Source organism: Phodopus roborovskii, unplaced genomic scaffold, assembly GCF_943737965.1.
Source record: "Phodopus roborovskii unplaced genomic scaffold, PHOROB, whole genome shotgun sequence".
NCBI lineage: Eukaryota > Metazoa > Chordata > Mammalia > Rodentia > Cricetidae > Phodopus > Phodopus roborovskii.
In genome coordinates this window covers 34,831,674-34,852,542 of record NW_026125052.1, presented here as the reverse complement: position 1 = coordinate 34,852,542, position 20,869 = coordinate 34,831,674, and the positions used below count along the sequence as shown (strand labels likewise).

Sequence of the window (20,869 nt, the reverse complement as noted above, 5' to 3'; positions counted from 1 at the left end):
GGCTACACAGAGAAACCCTGTTTCAAGAATTAGCTGGGCAGTGATGGTGCACACCTTTAATCCCAGCACTCAGGAAGCAAAGGCAGGTGGATTCCTGAGTTTGAGGACACCCTGGTCTACAGAGCAAATTCTAGGATAGCCAGGGCTACACAGAGATACCCCGTATCCAAAAACAAACAAAAAAGTTAAAACCAGGGGTAGGGATTGGTGAGGACAACTGGTAGAGTAGAGAGGCAGAGAGATGGCTCAGTTGGTCATCAAACCTGAAGACTACAAACACTGCAAACACATGGTAAACACAAAGAACAGTTGTTCTGAAGTCTTTTATTATTATTGTTGTTGCTGCTGCTGCTGCTGCTGGGCTTAGAAAATGACTCAATTAAAAGCCCATGGATCATCACAAATGCACTCTGGCACACTTACTTGTGCACATACATACAGCAAGCAAATGTAAAAATAAGAATTTTTAAATATTCATACCAAATATCAAGAACCTGCTTACACCCAAATCTTCTAAATTAACCATTTCTGTCCCCCTCTTCACCAGTGACCTAAAACACAGATGTATAATACCTACCATGATTTGTAAAGCATGGCAGGGACACAGCTGTGACCCCTGCCCATCCTTCCCATTTCCATCCTCACACTCTCCTTCAGGGTTAGTCACTGCTTGTGCCAACCTCAAAATGAAAATCACAATAAAACCCTCTTCGGTCTCCTCTCCACACAGCTGGGACAAAAGCCTCCCAAGGTAAGGGCTATACATCTGTACTTGCAAATCCCAAAGATGTCTACCATAGGCAGAAACTCTTATTTCATCAATATGACAAAACAACCATATTTTTTACATTTATTTTATAAAAAAATGTGTGTGTGTGTCTGTGTGTGTGTGTGTGTGTGTGTGTGTGTGTGTGTATACTATAACTGCCAAGTGAAGACAACCATAATTTTTATAAGATTTTACTTCTATTTGTGGGTATGTGTGTGTGCATCTATGTGTGCAAGCACACATGTGTACAAGTGCTCACAGAAGCCAAAAGATGCCATCATATCTCCTGGAACTAGTTCAAGGAGTTGTGTATCTCTCAGCATGAGTACTGGGAACTGAACCAGGGTCCTCCGGGAAGGCAGGCAAGTGAGCCCCACAGCCGAAATTTTTTTAAAAAGACTTCAAAAACAAAAAATAATGTTCTCAAAAAAAAAAAAAAAAAAAAAAAAAAACTATCAGGGTCTGGCTAAAGCTAGATGGTTCAGTGCTTGCCTAGCATGTTTAAGCCTGACACCCCAGCACTACCAGAGAGAGAGAAAAACACTATGAGCAGAAACACAATTGGCTGAGTTAAATGTCTATTATCATACACATTAGAAAAAATTACTGCTACATACCCAAGAGAATTGTAAACATAAATTTAAAAAAAAAAAAAAAAAAAAAAAAAAACCTCTTATGTTCCCAGTAGCATTAATCAGTAGACAAATTAGTCAAAACCAGACACATAATAAAACATTTTCTGGCCATAGTAAAGGAGCGAAGGAACCAGGCATTGGTGGTGCACACCTTTAATCCCAGCACTCGGGAGGCAGCAGCAGGTGGATCTCTGTGAGTCTAAGACCAGCCTGGACTACAGAGCTAGTTCCAGGACAGGCTCCAAAGCAATACAGAGAAACCCTGTCTGGGGGATGAGGGGGGAGAAGGAGTGAAGGAGTTGAGGAACTAACACTTGCCACAGGGTGGACAGACCTTAAGGACACTGTGCTCAGTGAAAGAAACCTATGCTCCATGAGTCTAAATATGCAAAATGCTCATTAAGTCTCCTCCACAGACAGATGCAGGTCCGTGGCCACTGGCACTGGAGTATTGTATGGTATGTGGAGTGCCATACTGAAGGGAGGCAATGGTTACTGCACAACTTTGTGGACATAACAAAATGAAGGAACTCCCCAAATGAAGGGACAGTCCTCATAGCGAGCAAATCATGTCTTGCTTTTAAACTGTTGTTGACATAGCAGGGTAGAAGCACAGGACACAAAACACCTTATTTTCCCAGGTTTCCTTCCTATGTGTTTTGAATGGCAGACCTCTGAAGGCAACAGCAATACAAATGAAAATAGAGAGAGACCGAACATTTCTCATTCCTGCAACCAGAATGCAGAATCAAATGCAGTAGGTCCAAAGAGCCTCTACTCACCTTCCTATCCCCAGTCCCATGCCCCCCTTCCCAGGGTTACTGGCACCCGGCCCTAACACCGCCCATTCTGCCTCAGAACCTGTGTAAAGGTGCACAGACAGCCAAACCCAAGACGCCAGTATGACTGGTTGTCTCCAAACTTCTCCGAAGGATCCGGAACAAGGACAAGAACTACTCTCAAATCTTACCCAGTATAATCAAAGAAAATCAAGATGTTTCTGACCCTGGAGCCTACAGTCTCAGAAGGTCATCTACAACCCTCCAGAATGTGAACCCTAGAGACCATGACTTTCTAGGACAATCCATGCCCTCCTCCTGACCTTCTAGGACAATCCATGCCCTCCTCCTGAATGCTGACTCTCAATATCATGGCCTCAGAGAGCCTCCCTGACCTTGTAAACATTAACTCTAGAAACAGCATTGGAGAGGCTCAACCTTCTAAACACTGCACATCAAAACCAAACAAAGCTTTAGGAGTCCATCTGTGACCTCACAAATACTAGTCCAGTAGCTTCCTAGCCTCTTTCACGAGGCCAAACCCTCTCTGTGATTTCACACTAGAGCTTATCTTCTCAGTACTAAAAAGCCATACAACATACAATCAGACCACCAGCAATAGGTAGGTTGAACACAATGGGCTTCTCTTCATAGGTCCCAGAGCCTGTATTTAAACATAGATACTAGAAACTTTGTAACACACTAATACAAACAGGATCAGATTTCAAGCCCTCTGCCTCTTTCACTAGGGCTAGCTTCACTAATTGCTTTACAACAAAACTAAACTCCCAGGGACATGGCTGCAGTTCTACAGGCACCACTGCCCCCTAGTGGTGATGCATATATCACCGACTTTCTCTTGTGAGCCACCACTTCAGGCCGGGCCTCACACACTTAGCACATAGCAGTAGAAAATGAAAACACAACTCTGTGATGCAAACAAATTCCATCATGTTCCAGTCACTGGAACATAAGAGTGAATGGAACCAACAGTTTGGGGATGACCCATCAGTTTGGAAGCAATGCCCATGTCTACAGTCCCACAGATCCACAAGCTGTCCCTGGTACTTACCAGGGCCTGCAGCATCCCATCCATTGCGATGACACCCTCAATGGTCTGGAAGGAAGAGTGGGCCAAGGTACACAGGCTCCAGTCCAGAAAGCTGGCCATCTTTCTCTGTTTGACATCAGGACGTGTGATAAACCTGCAGGGGAATACAAACACAGGAGATGCTCAACAAGACTCCAATGTTGAGAACTCACCCACATTCGTTTCCTCCCAGTCCCTAACCAGGTCAGCTGCCTACATACATGGCCCTCTCTCAAAGAAACCATGACCCTGACCATCATGGTCCAGCAGCTGATTCCCTACCAGGATATCTCACGAAGTTATTCACAGGCCTCACCACCTTCCTTTCTTCCCTCCTGGGGCCCAAATCATCCAGCAGCTTCACAAATCAATGGATACCTTTATCCCCACCCAGCCAGGGAACATCGTCCTACTTCTCAGCTCCCTTAACCTCAGGATATATCCTCAACAACCTAGTCCAACAGCCAACCCCAACCCAAGGACCTCTCCACCACAACCTCTATGGATCATACAACTCCCACCTCATGATGCACGGCCTGTTGTTTCCTTCCACCCAACATATAACTGACAATGTGAGCCCAGACCACTGGCTGGGTGACTCCATATAGGTTTTGTAACTGAAAAAACAAGCCAAGTTCTGCCCTCTCAAGGCTGACACCAAAAGAAAAGCCAACCCAAAAGAGCAACACCAAAAGAAAGAGACTGGAAGACAGATTGCAGAGGAAGGTAGTGCTTCTCCAAAGAAGGCTCACAGACAACCTCAAGGGTACTCGTAAAGGAGGGCTGAGCAAGGACGCCAGCCAGGTGGGAAAGCTCTGTATCAAGAAATGGAGCTAAGAGGAGATGTATAGCAGTGAGCATAGGGACCAGGGTCCAAAGGGCCTAGGTAGGTCAGGCAGCAAGTCTGATGAATGTCCTAACTACAGTCCCAGGACATTCAGGTAGGATAATGGAGATGGAGTCGTAAGGTAGTTCCTAGTGAATAGTAGACTTGTCCTCAGAGAAGGGAGGCTATGAGTCCTGGAGAGAGTCACATGTCACATGATGCACCAGCCAATGGTTTGTGTGAGTCCACAGTTCAGAGAAGAGTCAGAACAGGAACCACCAATAAGACAGCCACCCACCTCTAGTGCCCTGACCATCTACCTGGGTCCTAAACCCACTATACCTGTCTACTCATCTAGACAGTCAGTTAGAACTACATCTACTCTCTTGGTAACAAACTCTCTCAGCACACAATGGCTAGTACTATGACATGTGCAGGCAAGTGTAAGTGGACCCCACGAGTGATAAAGACCCCACCTCCTGAGGGTCACACCTCACAGGACATGCTCAAGGGTTTAGGTTCCCTATTTCCAAACAATATGTTCCAATACTTGCCTAAGCTCAGTTGTCCTCCTGTTCAAACTATGAAGCAAAAGACCAAAGCTTTGCCCTAAGCAGCACCTACAGTCTAGTATTTGTCCTCAGCCTTCATTTTGCCATGGCTCATAGGCACAGATTTGTTCCCAAGGCAGAGTACACTTTTAAATTTTAAAAAAGGTAAAGTCACTAGAAAAACAAAGTCACTTGCTATATTACAAGCTACCCACTTGACAACTAAAGAAAAAGCAAAGTTGAGCCACCAGCAGGCCAAGGTGCAAAAGCACCAGAGCATCCAGCTGGATTGACAACTACAAAAAGATTGACAGTTGCCAGCACCAAAAACTAGAAGCAACAAACAGCAGCTGCCTTTGAACAGCAACAACTCTGACAGCGCCGGCCACAGTTCAATAAGTGGCAGCCACGGCAAAAGAAAGAATAACAGCAAAGTAGAGAGAAGACAAGAGAGTGGGGAACTAAAGCTGTAGGTCAGGTTATAAAGAGCCAGAGGTCAAAAACTACAGGCCCTACTGCTCATGAAAACCATCAAGGCTTTAAGACCTAGGGCTTCAAAACTGTAACACTGAACATTACTAAACACTTAGGAATCCCAATACCTACATCTGAACACCAGCTGCCGCCAAGGGATGAGGAATACTCATAAAACTAAGGGTCCTAGCACCTTTGGCCGGCTCAAAAACTAACACTTGTAGAACTAAGGACACTGCTCTCAGAAACTTACACAAGATCCCTAACACTAGAGCACCGCCTGCTGCTGTTTCTGCCTGCTTATTCCTGCAAGCTCATGCTATCACACGCTAACAAACACAAAAGAGCTAATAATAATAATAGTAATAATAGTAATAATAATAATAATAATAATAGCACTAAAACAGACAAAAGAGCTAATAATAGAATAGCACTATAAAGGCAAAAATATAGTATGCATCACTAGAATTCATATGTAGGATTTTTCTAACTTTTCTGTCCCAAATGTCTTTTTCTTCATGAAATAGGCCTTGCTTTATCTTTTGCTTTCCTATATTTTTCTATAGAGAGAGCATATCTTGTAGCCTATGATGATCTCCAAAGCTCATGTGATTGTCCTGCTTCCGCCTCTCAAGTACGGACTCTACAGAGCCATCATTGGTCAGTGTCCCTTGCAAGCAGAAAACGAACTCACAGAGATCCGCCTGCCTCTGCCTCTGCCTCTGCCTCCTGAGTGCTGGGATTAAAGGTGTGCGCCACCAAGCTCAGGCCGGTAGCTACTTTTTCAAGCTGAAACCATCAAGAGTAAAGCTGGGAGCTGAAGAGTTGGCTTGGTGATTAAAAGCACTGGCTGTTCTTCCAGAGGATCCAGGTAATTTCCAGCACCCACATGGTAGCTAACAACCAGGGGATCTAGTGCCCTCTTCTGGCCTCCAGCGGTACTGCATGGACATGGTGCACAGACATGCAAACAAAATACCCATATACATAAAAAATTGTGTACGTACGTATGTATGCAATTTGTAAAAAATTTAAAAAATAAAGATCTATTCTCATCTTTCACTTTTTGTTGTTGTTTTGTTTTGTCTGTCAAGACAGAGTTTAACAATGTAGCTCTAGTTAGCCTAGAACTCACTGTTTCAACCAGGCTGGCCTTCAACTCACAGATCTGTTTACCTTCTGAATACTGGGATTAAAACATGCCTGGCTTATCTTTCTTTTACAGTTTCTATGTTTCTGTATGTTACTGTCTACATAGCTCTGCAACAACATAATGATAACAAGAGTTATAGGAGGGTGTCCCAGAGACCCCATCAAACAATACAGGCCCCTTCCACTGATACTCACTAGAAACTGCATAGAAAGACTCTATTGCTAAAGACACACACTTTAATCATAGGACAGAGAAATCAAACTGTACTGACCAAGAAGTTCCTCCTTGCTGGGTAGCTTTCATAGTGCCAAAAGGTGTTTTCTAGCCTACTGAGGGAGAGAGCCATCAACAGTGAATCCTGAAAGCTACAGTAATAACTGACTGGCCTGGCAACACAGACCCTAGTACTAGTACTAAATACCTAGTCACTAATCCATGGCTGGGGAGATCATAGGCCCTAGTAGCATTATTTTGCCAAAGAAACACAGAAATAACACTGCCTTCTAAACATTTAGCTTTATACCCATTGACCAGTGGGTTAGGAACAATAAAAAGACATGAAGCTGGGAAGGGAACTGGTTGGGCAGGGGGGGTTTCCCAGAGAAGGTGGAGGTGGAAATATGGGAACAGTAGTATCTAGATAGCATCTAAACAAATGCATTGGGTCCGTGTATGAAAATTCCAAACAGATAAATGTTTAAAATAAATAAATTTTAAAAGTCAAAAAAATAATTAGGAAAAACAAACAGTTACAGGAAAAGTCAAGCATGGTAGCTCACACTTGTTAATTCCAGAAACTGGGAGGCTGAGGCAAGATTATAAGCATTTTTGAAACCAACCTGAGCCTCATAGTGAACCATAGGCCAGCCTTGGCTAAACAGTAGAACTCTTGTCTCAAAAACTTGAAGACAAAAGGTTACAGGAAGATCCCCCTTAAAAGTTTAGCTACTAAAGGTAGCAGGTGTGGCTTGAGAGCCACAGACAGAGAAGAGTACAAAATACTGCTGGCAGCTAGTGTAGCAGGGCAGACAGCATTTCAACGAAGAACAGCACAGTACTATGCTTACATAGGCCTACTCTTTACCCCACCAAAAAGACAACTATGGAATAGGGGTGACTCAGAACCAAGTAAATTCACCGGGCATCTCTGGGGCCATTTCCAGTGACCATATCAGTCTGCTCAAACACCCTGGGTACTCACACAAGCTCAGGGCAATGGCTGCACTGCACATGAGTATACAAATCTGGCAACAGCCTCTCCAAGGTGGATGCCAGCCACACCAAACGCAACAGTCACTCTGCTCACATCAGCACTAAGTGGCACTGAGGTCCTGGTGCTCCAGGCTGTGGCCATTCCTGTAGGATCCCAAGAAGTGAACAAAAAATTTTGAGTTTTACCTTCTGTGGCCCACAGACACTCCATGGAGTTAGAACTTGGCATAAATCTACCACCATCAGTCTGTTTAATAATAAGAATAAACAGCAAATACAGGTAGATAATAAGGCTGATGAAATGGCTCAGTAACTAAAAGTACACACAAACACACACACACACACGTAGTAAATAATCAAATGTAATATTTTTACTAAATGTGTTTTTTTAATTTTTTTAAAAGACAAAAGTTTTCATTTGACAAAGTTAACAAACATTTGCAAAGTCCCACCCAGCTGGCAAATACTAAAAAGGGAGCCTTCAATTACTTAACCTTTGCAGTAAGTACATTTTAAATCCTCTCAAAAAAAAAAAAAAAAAAACCTTCACCCCACTTACAGGAGTTCATTCCAAGAAATCAATCAGAACAGAACAGTACAAAGTCTTACATGGAATATTCAGGAATGGCCATGTTAATTTTGGTAACCAAATAGGAAGAAAGCCATCTACATGTCCAGCAATAACAGTCACATCTATGTCAGGAAAAGATAAAGTCCCAGGGGCACTCAGGTCCAGCAACTCAGCCAAAGAGAACATGCGATCACCAAACATGCACCAGAATACAAGTAGCTACACCTCCCAGAGCCAGAAAGAAGATATGGGTTACAATCTTCAAAATGTATGCATTCCTTTTGTTATGGCTTGAATCTGAAATATCCTGAAAGACCATGTGATCAAAGCTGCTTGTTGGCTGATGGGGCTTCTCAGAAGTGATTGTCTGGATCAGGAGGACTCTAAACTCAGCAGAAACTAATCTACTAATGGGTTCATAATTTGATGGCATTATTGATAGCACATGCCAGCCTCGTTGGAGGAAATACGTCCCTCAGATATTCCCTGAGAGGGCTGTATTTTGTCTCTGGTTGGCCTGTCAGTATGTCCATCCCTCTCTACTACCCAGATACCATGAGGTCAGAAACTCTGTCCCGTCCTCTCTGCTATGCTGACATGGCACACACCCAAGGTGTCTTTTCCTACTTCACAGAGGTAGACCAATGACTAAGATGGATGTACCATGGACTAAAGACCTACAAAACTACAAGCCTAAAGAAGCCTTTCCTCCTTTGACTTTAATCAAGCATTTTCCCACAGCAATGAAAGGTAAGTAACACTTTATCATTATAAAGTTGTCATCTTTTCAGACCTTGATAAAGGACAGAGATTTTTCCCTCCCATGTGAGGAGTCCCTAAGAAAGAGGCCTCAGCTGGGCATAGTGGCACCACCTTTAATTCCAGCCTAATTCTACACAGTGAGTTCCAGGAAAGCCAGAGCTGCATAGTGAGGCTGTCTCCCTTGCCAATTCCAGGGGACTAAAGTATTCCTCCCCTCTCTTGCCTTCACAGGACCCATACCTCATTCTTGGTCATCCAAGGTCGTCAACTTCCCAAAAAAGTGTCTCCTCCCACTTTACAGAAGTGAACACCATGAAGATACAGTCATTCCTCGTTTGAGGTGCCAACCATTATCCAATCAAAACAACCACAAGACTTTACAACCAACTTTCAACAATTCAGGAGGGAAAATGTTGATATTTCTAACTTAATGATGAACATATTTAAAATCACATTATTAGGAATCCTAACATCTTCTGGAAGTCACACTTTGCTAAATAAAATTCCTAGTACCAGCTGCCAGGTGTGGTAAATATGCCTTTAAAAAACACTTAGAGCAGTGGTTCTCAACCTTCCTAATGCTGTGACCCTCCAATACAGTTTCTCACATTGTAGTGACTCTAACCATAAAATTATTTTCCTTGCTACTTCATAACTCTAACTTTGCTACTGTTATGAATTATAATGTAAATATCTGATATGTGGGATATCTGATATGCAACCCCTGAATAAAGGTCATTCAGCACCCAACCACTGATTTAGAGGGAGCCAGATCTCTGAGTTTAAGGCCAGCCTGGTCTCACAGCAAGTTCCAGGATAACACAATACCAAGTGTGGGATACCTCCCCTTGAGTTGTGGATCAGAAGTGTCCCAGAGACCCTAAAAACAACACAGGCATTGTCATTAGTCTTGGTTGCCCACCAAAACTTTGATGGCAAGACCCTATTGCTGAAGACACCACACACAATGGTCATAGAACATGGAGAAATGATGGGAGATGCCATTATGTATATGTTTCTCATACTGGTTAATGAATAAAGCACTGTTGGCCAATAGGAAAGGAAGACAGGAGGGACTAGGAGACAAGGAGGAAAGAGGAAGTAGTAAGGAGGAGTCAAGATGGAGAGTCTGGAGAGAACAGAACCGCCATTCCTCTGCTCTCAGTAAGACCACGTGGAAATACATAGAAATGGGTTAATAATTAAGACAGAGCTAGCCAATAAGAAACAAGTAACTGGCCAACAGCATAATATCAAATACAGAGTCTCTGTGCATTATTTGGGGTTGGCGGGGAGGCAGGACAAGACCACCAGCAGGTGGAAAAACCTTATTCCTTACAGAGAAATTAATACTGTATTGACCTCACTGCTGGTTGGCTGCTACAGTACTGAAAGTTACTATGTAGGTAGCTGAGGATTGGTGGGAGAGTCACCAACAATCTTGCCCAGCCTTAAACCCTGTGAACTGTAGCAGGAGTTCCAATAATAATAAAAATTCAGAGTCAGCTGGGGTTAATGATGAAGACCAGAGAAGCAAAGCATCCAGCCTCTAGAGAGTTCTCACCTCTACCAATGCTCAGAACAAACAGGCGATTCTATCCTCAGACTGGCTCCTCAGACTACTCAGACTGCACTTCTCCTCAGACTGCATCTCACTCCTCTCTTCCTGCTTTATATTGCTCTCTCCGCCCAGCGATATCACTCCTGTCTCCACCTCATTAGTGCTGGGACTAAAGGCATATCGCTCCAAGTGCCAGGATCACCTTTATGTGATCAATTTCGTGTAGCTAGGATGGCCTTGAACTAATAGAAATCCATCTGCTCTGTCTCCAGAGTGCTGGCATTAAAGGCATGTGCCACCACTGCCTGACCTCTATGGCTAAAAAGTGAGGCTAGCTTTGCACTCTGATCTTCAGGCAAACTTTATTTGTTAGATCATAGACAAAATATCACCACAGTAAACTATAACACTGAGCAGAATAGCAAGATATGCCCAGAGGTACAATAGTGACATGAATTCTAAGTATAACCAACTGCTTTCTAATTGGATTTAAGGCCCAATCCACAAAACGAAACACATGTCTGGTACTGAAAATGTGAAGAACTCATAGCTGGGGAGTTCACAGGGCCCAGGGATGAACCTACAATTATCCTGCTAAGTGTACATATTATCAAACTGTCCTCTAAATTGATATCTCTCTACCCATATTTTAGTGGGGCTCTCAGACAGAAGTTTCTCCATGCAGTGGATGGTGGTTAATACAGAAACTCACAACTGTCAAAGTGCAGAGAATAAGCATCAACAGAGTGGTCACTATAGCTATATCACACACACACACACACACACACACACACACACACACGCACATGCACACACCACGTATGCAACTCACACACATGTCTTCTGGACATGACAGGACCACTCATGAAATCACAGTAGTTATTTAGCTGCCTGTACACAACCTGAACAAGTCAAGCCAGTCAACATTATACCATGAAGGGGAAAGGGCTTATGAGCACCAACACCTAACTGAGGAGCTATCTAGGCTTCTGGAGGAGGGGGGAAAAAAAATCAGTCCTCTTTAAAAGTGTAGACCCTGGAAGGTTGACCACGCTCCAGTGGATTACCCCACACCCATGAATGTATGGGCAACACACAAATTGGCCTCCATAGGATATTTTTGGTTTTGTTTTTTTTTTTAAAAAAAGGGAAGGAAGGAAGGGAGGGAGGGAGGGAGGGAGGGAGGGAGGGAGGGAGGAAGGGAGGAAGGAAGGAAGGAAGGAAGGAAAGAAGGAAGGAAGGAAGGAACTGGGAGAGTAGGTTGTATGCTTCAATTTCCTCCCAGATAAAACCATATATAACAAGATACAAAGCCGGCCGTTGGTGGTACACACCTTTAGTCCCAGCACTCAGGAGGCAGATGCAGGTGGATCTCTGTGAGTTCGAGACCAGCCTGGTCTACAAGAGCTAGTCCAAAGAGCTACAGAGAAACCCTGTCTCAAAAAACCAAAAAAAAAAAATAAAAAGAGAGAGAAAAAGAATGTTTGGGCTAGAGAGATGGCTCAGAGGTTAAGATCACTGGCTGCTCTTCAAAGAACCAAGGGTTCCATTCCCAGAACCCACATGGTAGATCACAACCATATGCAACTCTAATTCTACAGAATTCAACACCTTCTGATCACCACAAGCAATACACACACAGGGTATAAAGACACAGATGTATGCAAAACACCTATACACATAAAACACCAATTAAATAAACCTTTTTTAGAAAAAGGATTAAATCCAAAACAAGAAAAGGGCACAGAATGTTAAGGAAGTAAAACAACAAGATGTTCTAAAGGAAGGTGAGTACTGCATCCTACATGGAGTACTCCTTAAGCTCAGGAAGTCCTAAAACTAACCAGATTCACTGAGGCCCTCCCTCCCCAAGCATATATAAGACATTCTTAGACAAGCAAGCTACTTGGAAAAGCTCAGGTCAACTAAGTGTCCTGGAAAACACCGTTTCCAACCATTAAACTTCCTACAGATTATGCACTGTGCTCCAAGTTTCTTGAGCTGTCAGCTGCACTGGAGTGGGCCTTGATGATGAAGCTATGTTTGAGTTGTTTCTATTCCTACAAGTAAACCCTCACCCATTTTCCTGTAAGTAATCACAACAATAAAACTCACTAGTTAACAAGTTGGACTTAAGTGGCATCCATACTTTGATGTATCATTATTACTTCCTATCTCAAGTGAGCAGACACTTGTTCAGGTCTCCCCAGGAACAGTGTCACCTAACGGTAGGAAGGAATGGGTGAAGCTGGGAAAGTTAGGTAGAAAAGTAAGGAGTAAATATGATCAAGCCAGGCACTGGGGGCGCACATCTGTGTTGAGGGTGTCAGATCCTCTGGAACTGGAGTTACACACAATTGTGAGCCACCATGTGGGTGCTGGGAATTGAACCCAGGTCCTCTGGAAGAGCAGCCAGGGCTCTTTCTTCCCCCTCCCCCCCCCTTTTGGGGTTTTTTGTTTGGTTGGTTTTTGGGTTTTGGGGTTTTTTTAAGAAATGGTTCTCTCTGTGTAGCTTTGAAGCCTGTCCTGGAACTTGCTCTGTAGTCCAGGCTGACCTCGACCTTATATCTCAGGCACATCTCAGTCAACAGTCCCACACAGCCAACATCACTTACTTGGACACAAGGACAGCAGCTGCATCTCGCGCCTTGTCGCTGACCACCAAATAGGACTGCAAGAATTTGACAAATTCCAATTTAGTTTTCTTTATTTTCTAGATTTCCTACAAGTATGCAGTATTTATACCATATTCAAAATTAAATGAATAGTTTCCCTAAACATTGTAGTAATATATTATTTTATGATTAATTAAAGCTTGCCTGAGGATTCAGAAAGCAAAGTCAGCTACAAGCCATAGAAGCCTTTAATCCCAGCAGCCAGAAGCTAGGAGGTGGTGGTACACACCTTTAATCCTAGGACTCAGGATTAAGAGGTAGATGGATCTCTGTGAGTCCAAGGCCACCCGGATCTACACAAGACTGACCCAGTCCTAAAGAGAAACAGCTCACACAAAGATCATCTCAGCACCTGGGATCACACACCTTAATCCCAGCACTAGGAAGGTATACAAGACAGGAGCAAGGACTCAGTGTCAATCATGCATTCTCCAGCCATGCTGACGAGAGGCAGCAGGGTCAGCCCATTAAGCCTGAGGTGGTGGTAAGAGCCAGTAGCCCACTGCTTTGCTTTTCTGAACTTCAGCTTGAAGCTTGAACCCCAGTATCAGTCTCTGGATCTTTTTTCATGTTACAAACCAATGCCCCTAGACCCCCTCATATATCACCATTATGCTTACAAACATTTGTATTATCTATAAAGAAATGAGATTTGCTAAAGTAATTCATCTAATCTCTACATAATTGATCACAATTTCAAAGTTGAAATTTTACCCAAAGTAACCCGAGATATCACTGACAGCAGTAATGTCAAATTAAATATAAATATATACACCAAAGGTTTGTCTAACTAAACTCATTTCAAGACAACATAAGCATGAACAAGTGCACAATTAACTGTTAAAGGTTTGTATCATCACAGTTACCTCTGCTATTTGCAAAATACGGTCCATTATGGGTATCCTTGTTTCTCCAGGTTGAGTGGGGAGATTCCCATCAAGACGTGAAAAATCAAAAGGGATCAAGCAGGTCATAGAGAGCCACAATAAAAGCATGTAGCGTGTTTCCCATGTCTAAGGAGTTAAATCACAGAATTATTCCAGTATAGAAGACTCTAAGGCCAGGGCTAAATAGTATGACCTGATATCAAAAGAAAAAGCCGCCAGGCATATTGGCACCCACTCACATGTAATCCCAGTATTCAGGAGGCTGAGTCATAAGGATCTCAAGTTCAAAGGCAGCCCATACCACATTGTAAGTTCTAGGTTAGTCTGGGCTATATTACAAGAACCTATAATAATCCCAAATAATAATTAAAAAGAGAGAACAACATCCAGCCACACTCCACTGGCCACCCTATTGGTCTTCCCACCACAGGCCCTTAGACACCATCAACCCCACTCTCACTATAAGCACAACACTGGGCTATGCCTTTAAGTCTTCCTAGGGCGCCAAGGACCTGTGATGGTCTTGGAAACCTAGCACAGTCACAATGAGTTAAAATGCATACTCTCTGCTTTATAAAGGATAAATTCTAAGGGAATAACTTAAAGCAACATGTGTAGAAGCTAAAGACACAGCAGAAAGGATTTTTTTTTTTAAACAGCCTAAAATAAAACCAAAGAAAGTTGGAAGGTAGAGTTGCCAGTGGCAGTGGAGCCAGCAGGGAGGGCTTGAGAAGGACTCACCTCATGGTCTTTAGGATTCTGACATGTAAGCATATCTAACACAGGCTGAACATCAGCTACTTCATGAGGAAATAGACGCAGAAATACTTTATATCCACGAACCTGCCAAATGAAAAGACATCAGAATGTAAAGAATATAGACAATACTATATAATCAGAAAACAGCAAGAACAGCAGTTATCTTGATACTTTCTTCAAAAACCATCGTCTATGCTCCCCAATGATTGAAGAATTGTCTCAAACTGCAGTGACACAACTCAGCAAGGCCAAAGGGACAAGAAAGCTCTTTATTCATTAATTATACGTGTTCTGTTCCAATTTGGCTAACAAATCATACTGTGTGTATCAGAGATGTATATATGTTACAAACTAAAAACTTCTGCTTCTACCCTGTTCAGAGATTACTCTTTGACGTTTATGAAAACAAAGTTCCTGTGCACCTCAAATGGTCCCACTAACAGAATTTGATGATCCCTCCTGGAAGGCCTCACCCTCCCTGTGGAGTGGGTGGGGAATGGGATGGGAGGGAGGTCTCGGGAGGCATGGGAGGGGAAGAAGGAAGAGGGAACTGGGATCCTTATGTAAAATAAGATTTAAAAAAAATACAATTTTTTTAAAAAATGCAGCGTTATCTCAACAGCCAAAGGCCCCACCCTGCTACACAGTAAGAATCCTCAAACACCTTCCCTGAGTTTCACAAACTTCGCACAGAAATGACTCCAAGTCACTCCCAGTCTCTAAGTCTGGAGCCAGCAAACGGGCATCAGGGGAGAACTTGCAAAGAAAGCACATCATCGGCCCCAGACCTTCTTCCCCAGAGCTGCAACGTAAGACTCCCCAGTAAAACCACCCCCATACTATGGCATTCAAAGAACTTCTATCCCTGGGTGTGGTGCAGCACACCTTTAATCTCAGCACTCAGGAGGCAGAAGCAGACGGATCTCTGGGTTCGAGGCCAGTCTGGTCTACATAGTGAGTTCCAGGACAGTCAAAGCTACATAGCTGAGACCCTGTCGGGGGAAGGGAAGGGACACTTCTACTTCATTTGAGCTTTTTTGTTTTTTCCTTATTCTAAGAACCCAAGATCACACTAAGACTCAAGACCCAAAACATACTAAATAGAGAATGAAAAACAACATGTATTGAAGAACCATGTTCCCCAAGAAATAACACTTAAGGGGTTAGAGTAATTAGATGAGAAAATATCTGTCCACTCTATAGTGCTGCACAAATGTTACCTTGGTGATGATATAGAGAAATTTAAAAGCCAGATGCATGAGGGCAGGTACAGATGCCTCATCCTGTACTAGGTCCAACAATGAGTTCATCATCCACTCTAGGGAAAAACAGATATGAAATACCATAAATTAAACATCAACAGGGAAATGAAAAGTTTTATTTAGGACATAAAATTATGCTTCCATATTAGCAAGCCTATTTAACCAAGTATCAATACAGCAGAGAAGTACATGTCCATCTCAGCCATCTCTGAAAAAAACGGTACTGACCTTAACACTCACTCCCATTTTTAAAATACAGGGGAAATATCTAAAATTGGTATCCGACAACATGTTTTACAGATGACATGTTAAAACTGCTCTGATTTACCAGCAGGCTAGGTTGAACTGATGCAGTAAGACAGTAAAAAAAAAAAGAGGAAGAGGAGGAGTCACGCAGGGCACAGCCTTCTCCTGTCTACACAAAGGCCACATTCGGAACCCAGTACAAGGAGAGGTTAATGCAAGGCAGGGCACAGAGGGAAGGAGAAGAAAGTCTAACAATTACAGTTGTGTAATATAAGAGTTCCAGCCGTATTTCACTGCCCATCCTACTGGCCTGCCTACCAACCCAGTGACAAAATAGACCCTTATACACCACCAACCACACTGCCCATCCTACTGGCCTGCCTACCAGCCCAGTGACAAAATAGACCCTTATACACCACCAACCACATTCTCAGCACAAGCAAGACTCTGTGTTGTGTCCCGTAATCTTCCCAGGGCTCCATGACGAGGTGGTCTTGGAGACCTAGCACTGTCGTCATGAGTTAAAAGGCATACTCTTTGCTTTATAAAGGCCATTATTTTAAAGATAAATATACAAAGATTAGTGTTCCTCCCTTTTTACTTCTTTTTGTAGTTGATGTTTTGCAGGGGTTGGTTTTCTTTTGGGGGGGGGGGCGTTTGATTAGAGTTTGTTGGTTGGTTTGTTTTTTGAAGACATGATCTCACCATCTACTGCTGTCTGGCCTGAAATTCAGTGTGTAAATCACACTGTCCTTGAACTCATAGAGCTCTGCCTTCCTCTGCCTCCCTAGTGCTTGAATTTAAAGGGGTGTACCACCATGCCCAGCCCCATTTTTTATTTCTTTAGAAAACACTTGAGTATCATCTTGAGAGATGGCTCAGCACTTCAGAGCACTTAAAAGCACTTACTGCTCTTTCAGAGACTAGAATTTGGTTCCCCTGCAACTCCAGCTCCAGGCTTTCAGGCCTCCACAGGCACATATCCACATATATTCACATAATTAAAAATAAATCTTTTTAAAAACATTGAGGGCCTGAAGAGACGACTCAGCAGTTAAGAGCACTGCCTGCTACTCTTCCAAAAGATCAGGGTTTCATCCCCAGCACCAGCATGGTGGCTCTCACAACATCTATAACTCCAGCTGCAAGGGCTCCCATGCCCTCTTCACACCTACATAGGCACTGCACACATGTGGTACACAGACATATTTGCAAGCAAAACTCCATACACATAAGATAAAAATAAATCTTTTATTCAAAAATTAAGTGTTTAAGGCAAAACCTGTAATAAGTACGAAAGCACTTGTCATGTGACAAAGGTACCAAAGTGGTACAAAAACACAGGAGGAAGAAACAAAGACTCTTCCGAGCGTTTCCCCACCATACGTGAAAATACATACTATTTGAGGGTACACTGTAGTAAGTTCAGGGTACATATGATAAATCCTGGGGGAAAAAAAAAACTACTGAGCACATACCAAAGATAAAATAAAATGCCAAGACCATGACAGGCATCTTTTAATCCCAGCACTCAAAGGCAGAAGGCAAGTGGGCCTCTGTGAGTTTAAGACCAGCCTGGTCTACATAACAAGTTCCAAAACAGCCAGGGCTACCTGTCTCAAAATGAATAATCATCAAAATCTATTAAATTAATACAAAATAAAGTATTAGAGTAAAAATAAAAAGGAAGAAAGAACCCAAAAAGGAAATGGGATAAAGAGGAAGTAAGTCCCAATAGAGTTGATTAAACGTAGTCATGTGTCAGCTTTACTAAATGAACATACCCTAATAGCTATTGAAAGACAAGGACTTGAAGGCTAAATCCAGACAAAAAAGGAGACACACACAGAGCATTTGCTATCAGGAGAGATTTGAGAACCAATAATGGTACTAAACCCAGAGGACATTTCTTTATCTTTTGTTTTGTTTTGTTTTTGTTTTTGAGACAGGGTTTCTCTGTGTAGTTTTGGAGCCTATCCTGGAACTCACTCTGTAGACCAGGCTGGCCTCAAACACACAGAAATCGACCTGCCTCTGCCTCCCGGGTGCTGGGATTAAATGTATGTGCCACCACCACCTGGCCTCTAGAGGATATTTCTAACTACAAAGATCAATTCATTGTGAAGAGTAAATGATTCAGTGAGTGATACAGCAAATCCCAGAACACCAAAATAAAGCAAAAACCAAAAGCAGAAACAGGACCGAGTAAACAGAAATCAGTAAGGGTACCAACAGCACTATCATTCACCTTAGCCCAACTAACAGTTTAACAGATGTTTTTTCAAATATAATGGAGGATGATTCAACAAAGCAGACCATGTGCTGTGTCGTAATCTTAATAAAAAAGATTGCACCTAACCAAAGTACACTGGGGTGAGACCACTCCCACTGAAACCAGAGGGCTAAAACATCAGGGATCCTCATACAGCTGGTGAGGATGCATAATGACTAACTTTTGTAGAACAGTATGACATTTTATTACAAGACACACATTTACTATGCAACTCAGAAATTCCACTCTTAAGAAATTCACCTAATAGGGAACTGAAGAGATGACTCAGTAGTTAAGAGCATTGGCTGCTCTCCCAGAGGACCCAGATTCAATTCTGAGCACCCAGCTCACAATTCCAGTTGATCTGATGCCTTCTTCTGGCCTCTGAGAGTAGCAGGCATAATACACATCTATCTACCCTGGCAAAACACTCACACCCAATAAATAAAAAAAAAATAATAAATAAATAAGTAATATATATAAATAATAAATATATACATATATATAAATATATATATATATATAGTCACCTAAGAGAAACAAAAACATGTCTGCCCAAAGATGGTACATGCAAATTTAAAGCAGCACTAGAAAAACATCTCTGTATAAATTTGTGTATTGAACAGAGCTCCAAGATCTGTCAGGTCTGGAGAGTGAAACAATGGTGAAGTTCTGCACTAATGAAAGGACTAGAAATAGTAAAATAAATAGATAAATAGATGTGATGCTAGACAAAGTATATCACAAAGCAACTAACAAAAACAAATGATATAGGGGAAAAAAGTATATACAGGGGCAAATGAAACAGAACAGAAAGTCTAAAATGCAAGCTAGTATATGTGAGTACTTAAAATGGTATTTCAGGGATGGAGAGTTGGCTCAAAGTTAAGAGTGCTTGCTGTGGTGATATTTTGTTTAGGATATAACAAATAAAGCTTGCCTGAAGATCAGAGTGCAAAGCTGGCCACACTTGTTAGCCATAGAGGCCAGGCAGTGGAGCATACACCTTTATTTTTATCTATTTTGTTTGATTTTTTTCGAGACAGGGTTTCTCTGTGGCTTTGGAGGCTGTCCTGGAACTAGCTCTTGTAGCCCAGGCTGGTCTTGAACTCACAGAGATCTACCTACCTCTGCCTCCTGAGTGCTGGAACTAAAGGAATTCACCTCCAATGCCGGCGGCTGGGACACACTTTTAATCCCAGCACTCGGAAAACAGGAGCAGATAGATCTGTTAGTTCAATGCCACCCTGAGCTACATGAAATTGATCCAGTCTAACAGAGCTCACAAAAAGGTGATCTCAGCATTTGGGATCCCATGCCTTTAATCCTAGCACTAGAGGATTATAAGGCAGGAGGAGACAGGTGCTCAGGGCAAACTCTGAGGTTTGGTGGACACAGATGCAGTCTGGAGATGCAGTCTGAGGACAGGACTGCCCTTTTAGTTTGAGCATTCGTAGAGGTGATAACTCTCTAGAGGCTCAATGCTTTGCTTCTCTGATCTTCAGTTTTAACCCCAATATCTGTCTCTGGGCTTTTACTATTAATAACTATTAAAATTGCTGCTTTTGCAGAGGACCCAAGTTTGGTTCCCAGAACCCACGCTAGATAGTTAACAACTGCCTGCAACTCCAAGAACTGACACATGCACATATACATAGAAATAAAAATTATGTTAAAATAATAACTCAGTTAATAAGCCTTACATAGTCAATTAAAAAGAGTTAGATTCTGGGTTTACTACCAAAGATCCCACACAAAGGAAAAGACTGAGCTTGGTAGCACAGGCTTACAATATTAGCAGCAGGCTAAGCAAGGAAGACAGTGAGTCCAAAGCCAGTCTAGGTTATACAATGAAACCCTGTCTCAAAAACAAAAGACAAAATAACATTCAAACTCAAATATATTAACCTCAATGAATAACACAGCACATATAACATTGAAAGGCAAAAGTGAAGTCACAAAATATGCCACACAGAGGAAAGAATCAGCACAAGCAAGCATCATCATCTTCTTCAAAAGGGAACATATTTCTATTTCCCAGAAGACAATGAACAATAAAAGTCATTAAGCACTAGATGGCACCAGGTATGGTGAATTAAAATCCCAACACTTGGGAGGCAGAGGCAGGTGGATCTCTGAGTTCTAGGCCAGCCTGATCTACAGAGTAAGTTCCAGGACAGCCAGGGCTACATAGAGAAACTGTCTCGATGATGGATGGATGAATGGATGGAAGGAAGGAAGGAAGGAAGGAAGGAAGGATACTCAGTAAGTATCACACTCCAGGCTCTACAGCATAGAGGATCTGGCAATAAGGGCAGAGCTGAAGATCCAAAGCTGTCACTGAAAGAGGTCAAACAGTTCCTTTCACGTTCTTGGGCAATGCCC

General features: G+C 42.5%; 1 protein-coding gene across 1 annotated transcript in view; it reads right to left on the bottom strand.

Moving 5' to 3' along the window:
• Tbcd (tubulin folding cofactor D) overlaps nucleotides 1-20,869 on the bottom strand; it is a 153,977-nt gene that overhangs the window by 129,543 nt on the left and 3,565 nt on the right. The window contains exons 3-7 of the mRNA XM_051182690.1: nucleotides 15,925-16,022; nucleotides 14,687-14,788; nucleotides 13,925-14,071; nucleotides 12,999-13,054; nucleotides 3,256-3,388 (exon numbers count right to left, since the gene is read on the bottom strand). Of these exons, the coding sequence (XP_051038647.1) occupies nucleotides 3,256-3,388; nucleotides 12,999-13,054; nucleotides 13,925-14,071; nucleotides 14,687-14,788; nucleotides 15,925-16,022 (536 nt within the window). The remainder of the gene's footprint in view (nucleotides 1-3,255; nucleotides 3,389-12,998; nucleotides 13,055-13,924; nucleotides 14,072-14,686; nucleotides 14,789-15,924; nucleotides 16,023-20,869) is intronic.